Here is a 10,412-nt window from a genome sequence, read left to right as displayed (position 1 = left end):
AGCACAAATAGTATTCATGTATAGCAGGTAAATCAACTGGCATTTAGACATATTATTCAAATAGGCATAACTCAAGTAATCAAAGCAAATAAACAGATAAAAGATACATATGATGAATGTCTATCGTATTGGCTATGATATCACTTCTCGGTTATAGAGCCAAATCCTGACACAAAATCCAGTCGACAACTCCCGGATCAGTCTCTCTGTTGCGCATACTCAAGAGGAATAATTCCAAGGGATGAGTGCCTACCACCTTCTCCATTAAGAGGAAAACATTCTAAGGGAGAGTGCCCTACCACCTTCCTTTGGATGCTGCATGATTCTGTGAGATAGTGCCCTACCACCTTGCAACTAGAGAGAAAACGCATACTCAAGAGGAATAATTTCGAGGGATGAGTTTCCTACCACCTTCTCCATGAGAGCGAAACGTGAGTGGGAAGCCCAGTTTTAATCCTCACATCTGAACGTATGTGAAAGACTGCCACAGCCCCTACGATGGCACCGTTTCCTCGATAGCCGGGAGACTGCCACAGCCCTTGCCCGAGGAGCATAGCGACTTAACAGTCTCAGCATAAAATAATATATCAGTGGTTTTCAAAAATCATTTTTAGTACTCAGTAAAGTCATCTTTCAACTCTGAGACCTAAACTTGTCTCAACCACCATCAATCCGTAATTCCACAACTCATCACATTAATCATCATTACAATACTCCGCCCTCTCATTCAACTAATCCATCCACAGAACTTCCAAAGCCTAAATCACCATCTTCTAAAGTCATAACCAAAAATACCCTTTTTAATTCACTTATTATTTTCTCCCTTGATTCAAAGCCTAAAATACTTGAAAAAAGGTTTTAAACAAGTATTTCAAAAGTATGCAAGCTTGCCGGGAAGGTAAAACAGTTAAAAATAGGGTTTTAGGTGAAAAGCAGGGCTTGTGCGTACGCACAGAATTGTGTGCGTATGCACGCACTAGAAGGCTTTTCTAACCTATGCGTACGCATGATGTTGTGCGTATGCAAAAATCGAAACACCCACTATGTTCTGTGCGTACGCACAGAGGTTTGCGTGGGCACACATGACAGATTTTTCAAATTTTCTGCAACATCACAGAAATCATATTTTTAACCCAAACTTTCAACATTCATATCTTTTTCTACAAAATTTTGATTTACACAAAATCTATACCGTTTTAAAGTTCTTTAAATTATCTTTAATTTGTTATAAATTCAATCAATTTCAAAAAAATCGAGGCTCAATATATGATTTGCCAAAGTTGGCCAAAAATCTATTTTACCAAAAACCTTTAAACCTCAAATTTACTAAAACTCTCAATGCAAAATCAAACTATTCACAACCCAACAATACCGAAATTACTCAAGAATCCATACTAAAAATTCCTCAACCATATCAATCATTTAATCATCTAAACCATTTAATACTCACCTCATCCAACTCTAAATTGAACCTAATTCACACAAAAACTTATAAATTCCATCATTATTCAACTATACAACATCCAACCTTTAATATCCTAATTTATCAACTCCTTCAACACTTATCAATCCAAGTATCAATTTATCATCATCAAAATTCATACTCCACATCATTTATCAACAATATCAACGCTCACCATCCATTACCAACAACATCAATATTCATCAACAATATCAACAAACCCTCATCAACAACAAGAAATCACAAAATTCATCATCAGCCTCCATAATCATTAAATACCAACAATCAACATCAATAATATCATATATCCCACATCCCAAAACTCCATATCATCATCACCACCATACAACTTATCTTCAAACATCAAAATCACATACAATTAAGCATACACCTAACCATTCAATCCTATCTTAAGGTCAACTATCCTAAGGTTCACGAAACATTACATATTACATAAAAAAACCAAAATCATACGTTGACCGATTCTTAAAATACACCAAACTCTAAAACGAAGCCACTAAGCTTGATCCAAAAGCCTCAAACCAACTCCAACAAACACCAAAACTCAATCTAATATCATATAACATACCAACATCAAACCTAGGGTTCACAAAAATAACTAAGCACAAGGGTTTAGTGAGACCTTACCTTACCCAACGAGATTAGAGAAAAAACCTAATAATATTCCAATGCTAGATCAGCCCTAAACAAACAAAACCACAAAATCTACTCAAAAGCCAAACGTAAAATCGTGGATTCCATTAGGTCAGAAACTAAAGCGTGAGTTTCGAGTTTTTACCAACTTTTCTTAAATAGAAACGAAGAGCTCGATGAGAGCTTTGCGTGGCCATAAACGGCTCATCAATCAGAACTCCGTAGCTCAAGTTATAGTCACCGAAAGGTAGTTGTGAATAGTGACCAACCCTTTTGCTTTCTTCTCTCTCAAAGTTGCGCCCCCTTCTTAGTTTAGGGTAAAAAAATGAGCTGAAAGCTCATTAAACATACATATATATGTTGGGTCTTGGATCCAATTTGGGTCCGGTCCAACCTGTTAGTGTTTTAGGTCCGTTTGGCCCACTTTGGACCAAAACCTTTAAGATTAGTGTTCGGTTTTCAATTCTAAATTATTTCTGTCCTTTCAAAACAATAAATTCAATTTTTCAAAATCTTATTTTTCTTAATATGCGGTACCGGAAAGACTAAAGCCGATACTACTATCTTAAGTACCGGTACACATTTAAAAAAAATTCGCAAAGATACATTTTCCCACTCAGAAAAATTCATTGAATTTAAATTTCACCTTTGTATTTTCAAATTAAGATGTCTACTTTTTTCAAACCAATTTCGGGCAGTTAAAATTATTATTTTATTAAAGCGATTTTACATGAAAACTCTAGTTCTTACAAGACTAATGTGAAAAGGTATAGACTTAAGGAAGATCTCTAGTGTAATCCTATACCAAAAGAAAATTTCTTTGTCACACCACCTTGAGTCTTCAGACTTGTTGTGGCCCCATCATACATGTCTTTAATTGCACGAATATATGCGATCCTTACTCTCTTCTTTTCTAAAACCTTCCGCAGGACCTCCCTTGACACTCTATCGTATGATTTTTCCAAATCAATAAACACCATATGTAAATCCTCTTTTATTACGACGATACCTTTTCATCATCCTTCTTAACAGGTATATTACTTCGGTGGTGGATCTGTCTGGCATAAAACCAAATTGGTTCTCTGTTATTTGTGTCTCTTTTCTCAACCTCCGTTCTATCACCCTTTCCCATAACTTCATGGTATGAATCATGAGTTTGATCCCTCTATAGTTTTCGCAACTTTGTACATCCCCCTTATTCTTGTAGATAGGTACCAAGGTGCTCTTTTCCCACTCATCAGGCATCTTCTTTGACGTTAAAATCTCGTTAAAAAGCTTGATTAACCAATTGATACCTTTTTCTCCAAGGCCCTTCCAAACTTCAATCAGGATATTATCAGATCCTACCGCCCTGTCACTTTTCATCTGCTTTAGAGCCTCTTTTATCTCAAAGCCTCGAATCCTTTGGTAGTAGTCAAAGTTTTGATCTTCTTCCCTTGTGCATAACCGACCAAGGCTCGAAAGAATCTTATTCCCTTCATTAAATAACTCGTAGAAGTAGCTCTTCCACCTTTCATTAATCTTCTCCTCTTGAGCCAACACCTCTCCGTCTTTATCCTTTATGCACTTAACCTGATCCAAATCTCTCGTTCTTCTTTCACGGCTCTTTGCGATTCTATATATACCTTTTTCTCCTTCTTTCGTGCTTAAAGACTGGTAGAGACCCTCATATGCTCTTGTTCTTACTTCACTTACAACCACTTTTGTCTCTTTCTTAGCTGCTTTATATTTTTCCCAATTATTTGTATTGCGGTACAAAGAACACTCTTTAAAGTACTCCCTTTTTACCTTTATCTTTTCTTGTACACTCGCATTCCACCACCAAAATTTTTTGTCTCTTAGTCCTATCCCTTTAGATTCACCAAAACTTTCTTTTACTGTTCTTCTAATAACTTCTGCTATCTCCCTCCACATCTCCTCCGCGCTTCCATTCCCATCCCACCTTGCCTCTTCTCCTACCTGTCTTAAGAAGCTTCTTTATTCGTCACCTTTCATCCACCACCACCTCATCATTGGGTTCTTCGTATGATATTTTTTTCTCAACTTTTGCTCAACACAAAAATCTATGATGAGCATCCTATGTTGTGTTGTTAAACTCTCTCCGGGGATAATTTTACAATTAATGCAAAATTTCCAGTCGACTCTCCTTGTAACATCCTAACTTTTAGCACCTCATGATCGTACTAAAAGCCCAGGCATCACTTATTTTTAAACCTTTTTATTTTATACTATCTTTATTTAATATTGAGCCTTCACGAATACGAACCAAAGTTTTAACCAGAAAAAATGGAGAGTCTGTACTTTAAACCATTTAATCACAAAAATATATATATCCACATAGCATTATATACATAGACTTATTCAAAGAACCTCAATTACAAGTCCTTCCCCTTTAAAAACCAAAAGAATAAACGACGAGGGAAAATAAATTCTAACAACTCAACTTGTAAACATAATCTTCTATGCTCCTGTAGTTCCGCACTAAACCTTCGCACCTGTAGCTGAAAGGGGTGAAAATAGGGGATAAGAATAGGGGAGTTCTTAGTAGGATCAGGATTAGAAGTTTAGTTCATTTATATATACTTGGTCAACAATAACAGTCAATAAGGGACAATCCAATTCAACAATTACAGAACATAGAATTCAAACAGCCATTTAGCACACCCACAATAACAGGAAACACACTCACAAACAAATATGCGCAAAAAATTATGATGCATGCCTAGTCCTATACAGGCCATGAGCTCATGTATCGGTTTGTTGCCTGATTCCCGACACTGGTCCTAAGATAAGCGTTTCATACCGCCGTCCTTATCTCAGCCAACGTCCCCTCCATGAGCGTTACGTATCGCCATCTTTATGGGAGAACCTTCCTTTCGGTCTCCAATAAGCATTAGGCATCGCCGTCCCCACTAAGCCGTCCTTATAGTATCAAGTGAGTGTTATGCATCGCCGTCCCCACTTGGCACTAAGGCCCAAACAACACTCAATTTCTTTTTAATATTTGCTCTCTACTCTACTGCGGCAGAGATCTCTTTAATTAATACCTTCTTTTCTATTTGCTCTACTGCGGCAGACGTTCATCAAATTCTTTTAATCTTTATTCTCTACTCTCCTGTGGTAGAGATTCCTTTAATTAATACTTTTTTTTCTATCTGCTCTACTGTAGCAGACATTCATTAAAATCTTTTCAGTCACTGCTCTCTGCTCTTCTATGACAGAGATCCTTTTACTTAATATATTATTCTCTTCTTGTTCTTTTTCTTTTCTTTTCTTTCTCATCTTTCTCTTTTATTTTCTTACTTCTTTTCTTTCTCTCTTCTTTTCTTCAATCTTTTTATTCTTTATCATAATTCAACTTCACACTCTTCCCTCGCCTTTCCCAAATGTTTTATGAAAAAGAATCATGAAATTCTTAAATCAACTGCATCCTTTAAAGCTTTTAAGAGTTCTTCTATTTGCTCTTCTCTAACTTAAATATTCTTAAAAAAATGATAACAATAATATAAATAAGATAATTTAAACTTTTTTTAATTAATAACTTAGTTTATAAAATCTTATTTTTAAATTTTTATTAATTATTTTTTAAATTACGAATTTTTTAATATTCTATTTTTAACCTTAATATTTTATAAAATTATATTTAGAACCCTCACTTATTTTTATATTTATAAAAATAACCCTAAACTTTTACAAAATACCCATTTTTATTCTGTACTTTATTTAATATGAAAGGAATTATATATATATATATATATATATATATATATATATATATATTATAATATTTAAAAATTGTATACATTTATTATATAATGTCCATGCTATTTGTTTTATTACCTGTGGAGATCATTCTTACTATTCATATTTAATAAAAAAATTATGTATATAATAATCTTAGACAATTTAAATTTCAATAATCATAAAATTAAATTGATTATATCTAATAAAATAATTTCTAAATAAATAGTTCAATTTAATAAAATAGGTCATAAATAATTTATAATAGAAATTTTAAAAATACGAGTTGTTACACTCCTCAACAAGAAGAAGTCGATTTGAGAGTTTGTCATGCCACTCTTATAGGTTATAAGATGTTCGTCTCTCTTTTTAATACATGTATTTACGATGAGAATGTCAAAGGTTGAGAAAAAGTTCAAAATAGTTTTACTCTCTACATTCATCACCCCGAAATCATGACCTCTGTGGATACTTCTATCCGTAGTCACTTATCTTCTAACATGGCCATTTAAATCTCCTGTAAGAAAATCTTATCTTCCGAAAGTATGTTTTGGACCAAACTCTCTAAATCCTCCCAAAACCTTATCTTGTGTTGTTCGTTCAAACCCACTTGCAGTGCATAGGCGCTAATCACATGGAAAGTACCTCCCTCCACCACAAGTTTGATAGAGATGATCCGATCTCCCACCCTCTTGATATCCACTACGTCTTTCTTCCACTACTTATCCACAATAATACCTACCCCATTCCTATTATTCACCTTTTCTGTATACCAAAGTTTGAATCTAGAAGTATCTAACTCCCTAGCTTTTGCACCAACTCATTTTGTTTCTTGTAGACACATAATGTTAATCTTCCTCCTTGTCATGGTGTCCACCACCTCCATGGATTTTTCTATTAGGGTGCCTATGTTCCATGTCCTAAATCTCAACCTTCTGTCGCTACGACCTTTACCTTTTACTTTGTGAACTAGCTTATTTACCCTCATCCGTTCACGGAAACGCGGGAATCCTTGCTCATTTAACACTGCATCTAGGCACCGATGCATTGGCTCTTGCTCATTTGACACTGTACTTGAACCATACAGCGCATTGCTTCCGGGCAACGACCTAACTTTAGCGCAATAACGTCCTTGATTCATGCCATGAAAATTCGACTAAATTTTTATGTTGGTTGTCGAAGATCTAACACAACTCTCCTCCTTTATCCGGGATTAGGACTGACTATGTACCATAAGTGTAACATAGGCAGAATTTAGACAATATATAAAATTAATTTTTTAAAATATGTAAATTATAATTTATTGATATAGAATTATAGATTATGTTCCTATTATTTTAGCCAGCACATGAGTCGAGTTTAAACTTAAAAAATAGACTCGATTATTAATGAGCCGAGCTGTGAGTTAAGCTCAATTTTCGTGAGACAAACTTAAACTTAATCTACCCTTATCCACCCAATTGTCATCCCTAGCCCAATACAAGAGCTTGAACTAAATTATTCTAAGAACTATGAGGCTCAAATTAGAACCTTGGATTACTTACCCATCGTGTCTCATATTCGATCCTTAAAGGGTTGTTTATATGTAGTGGATTTCTTAGCTAACCTCTGAAAGGCGAACTCAGACACGACTAGAGATTAGTAATTACTATTTCGTAGTCGGTTCCTGACTCACAGATACCTGAAGGTTTACATGTAATATTGAGAGAGAGAGAGAGAGAGAGGCCAAAGAAATTTAAGAAGAATTACTTGAATTGCACAAAAATCTTAAAGTAGATTCAAATATTAATCCCGAAATTACCTATGAAGTGAAAGAACGCCAAAAACCTGTTGAACATACAACATCAGCACAAAGTGTCCTTCATGGATTGTAATATCTGATACGAGAGAAAATTATAGCTAGAAATTATAAGGAATAAGCATCATATGGACACAATTGCACGAAGAAAACAACACAGGCTCACTTGTAGGATTAGTGATTGTTTCATACATTACGTATTCTATTCTCTCTGCTCTCTATTTTCTACCTTAGGGCTTAAGGGGACAAAAAAACAAACACACACTCAAAATTTTTCCCAATATAGGGGACCAAAAAAATGAAAAACACAATAATATGGGACAGTGACAAAAATTTTTTCCTTCGAATTCTGGCCCTCATATTCACATAGAACAAGGATGCCGACAATGCCAGAGACAAACGATGATGGCCCATCAGGCTGTCAACTTCTGTGAAGAACTGCGAGCATTAACATACTGGAGATGCAATGCAGCCAAAAGTCCCTGCCACGTTTCCCCAGGAGCACCTGCCACTTCAAAATTAAGAAGTTTCTTTTGCTTCCTGTAGTAATCTTCCAACAGCTTGCGCTACAAAACAACACCCAAAAAAATTGTAATTAAGTGAGAAAGAAAATTGACACTAACATTCCTTCAAATTATGCAATATTACATACAATATTGCTATCATTAATTTTAAGGGATTTACTTCTAATTCAACTATATGTTATAAAATGAATTTCAAATTAGCATATTCTAAAGCACCACATTAGGGAAAAAAGAAAAGGAAAAAAGAAACGTAATATAGTCACCTCCTCTAAATGATTATGAACATGCTCATTGTGAATCTGCTTGGATGCAGTCATGGAGCATCTCATAAAGATATACTCTTGACAAGGAGAGAGCTTTGGTGCTCCGAGATTCTTCTTAACCAAATTCTCTTCAGCGCTTTTGAAATTCACCACTAGATCAACACCGGCAATGTGGTCAAGAATTTCCTGCCCAGGGAAACATAGCAACATTCCAAGTGAAAAATTAGCAGCAGTCACAAAACAATCACAAACTAATGTACCATTGCAGTTGGATTCAGCCTTTGAGATAGAAATACAAAATCAGAGAAACAGAGAGTCAGAGACCACTATTTTCTGCCAAATATAAAAATTTTCAGCCTGAAATTTTTTTTGTCTCTCTTATCTATCTCCACTGTCTGATTTTCATCGCATAGACAGTATCTAAGCATGCCAATTTACTGCAAAACAAGAGAAACTCACAGCTTGGAGCCTCGTTCGAGGGATTCCGTCAAGAATGAAGCCAGTTTCACCCCTGGAGTATCCATCCTCCAGCCTCTTTGATAGCAACCCAAAGATGATTTTCTCAGGAACAAGTTTTCCTGCATCTAATGCATTCGCTATCTGAATTGGAACAAGAACAGAACAAGATTAATTACCAATCATTAATTAAACAATAAACGCACTCAAAACCAGCATTCAGTTTAGAAAGGAACACACGAATAATAATTAATGTTGGGAATAACGGATAAATTCTCAGTTACTTTTTATAATTCAATCTTTCTAATTTCAGATAAAAAAGAAATAGTAATTCACTTTACATCAATCCGCGCTAGCTTTAATCTAAAATTTCACTAGCGGAAAGAAAAGGTAGAAAAGAGAATAAAGAAACAGAGGAAGAAAATAAAAAGCGAAGAAAAAAATAACTCCTGAGAACATGGAGAAACCCTAGAAATTGATCAAGGTTCCGATTTTTACCTGCTGGTAGAGAGAGGAGCGAGGATTGAGGTCTTGGCGGAGGAGCGAGGCCATGGAAATGTGAGGAACTTCTAGAAGCTTCGAGAGCCTCTCAGCGAAGGCGTGCCTCTTGGCTCCGGGCTCACCAATCATAACCCACTGTACACCGCGCTCCGGCGCCGAACCCTGCGCGTCGAGCATCGCGCTAGGGACAACGCTCTGAGCGTACTCCTCTTCTTCTTCGTCATCATCGTAGTGGTACTGCACCGCCGCAGCAGCAGATCCGAAAGCGCGGTTCGAAAGCGCGTTTATTTGCGGCGCAAACGCTCTCAGGCGCGCGATCGCGGCCATAGCGTCGGAAATAAGTGCTTTTTTTTGTTTCGATTTCGGTTTTCTGTTACTGCAGAGGGATGTGAGTGACGGCGCGAGTGAAAATAACTGGGAAGGGGGAACGGGAACTTCGCAGGGTTTTAAGAGGGGATATTCGGTTTGAGAAATGACACTGTTTTGTTTTGAAATTACGTGGATGCCACTATGGGGGTGTGTGGCTGCTGTGTGACCCCGCCTGAGTTAATTGCCAGCTGGAGGATTGTAATTGGTTGGCCGGAGATTGTGATGGCCGAGGCCCGAGGGTGCAATTCAGTGGGTGCGGGATCATCGTGCGACCTCTTTGTCATCGTTTTACTAATTACGATGCACGTTTCGATGAAGTTCGAAGTTCGAAGCTTATGGCTTGGTGGGAAATGTAGAAAGTCAAACATGAAAAAACGGTGCCACGTAGCAAGCGATGTATGAATACCGTTGGTTTTCTGTTGCTTTTTCTTTTAATATTTTTACTTTAGGAATTCCTTTTTTTTTTCTCAATCTTTTATTTTATGTGGTTACTACTTTACTCTAGTCTTGTGGTCCAAAAATGATTTATTAAGTCACGATATTTCTGCCCGGAAAAATGGAAAAAAAAATCTGCCTTTAGGTAAAAAAATCTTCTTGTTAGATACTTGGATAATTAGATTTTTTTTAATCCCACAGCAGCTAAA

At 36.2% G+C, this 10,412-nt stretch overlaps 1 protein-coding gene across 1 annotated transcript; it reads right to left on the bottom strand.

The window, feature by feature from the left end:
- Positions 1 to 7,591: 7,591 nt before the first annotated feature.
- Positions 7,592 to 9,828, bottom strand: LOC130932731 (probable adenylate kinase 7, mitochondrial). Its single transcript, XM_057862139.1, has 4 exons — positions 9,397 to 9,828; positions 8,902 to 9,042; positions 8,443 to 8,628; positions 7,592 to 8,221 (listed from the first exon to the last, which is right to left on the bottom strand). The coding sequence occupies exons 1-4, from the start codon at positions 9,724 to 9,726 to the stop codon at positions 8,069 to 8,071; spliced, it is 810 nt and encodes a 269-aa protein (XP_057718122.1). The 5' UTR covers positions 9,727 to 9,828; the 3' UTR covers positions 7,592 to 8,068.
- Between the last annotated feature and the right edge of the window lie 584 nt (positions 9,829 to 10,412).

This window comes from Arachis stenosperma, chromosome 6 (genome assembly GCF_014773155.1).
Source record: "Arachis stenosperma cultivar V10309 chromosome 6, arast.V10309.gnm1.PFL2, whole genome shotgun sequence".
Taxonomy (NCBI): domain Eukaryota; kingdom Viridiplantae; phylum Streptophyta; class Magnoliopsida; order Fabales; family Fabaceae; genus Arachis; species Arachis stenosperma.
The sequence above is the reverse complement of the archived record's forward strand: the minus strand, read 5'-3'. Positions and strand labels throughout refer to the sequence as shown.

Coding starts and splice junctions, on each gene's coding strand:
- LOC130932731 (XM_057862139.1), bottom strand. CDS start 9,726: ATGGCCGCGATCGCGCGCCTGAGAGCGTTTGCGCCGCAAATAAACGCG. Junction 8,629..8,901: donor CTCGAACGAGGCTCCAAGCT/GTGAGTTTCTCT, acceptor TTCCCTGGGCAG/GAAATTCTTGACCACATTGC. Junction 8,222..8,442: donor TTCATAATCATTTAGAGGAG/GTGACTATATTA, acceptor GTTGTTTTGTAG/CGCAAGCTGTTGGAAGATTA.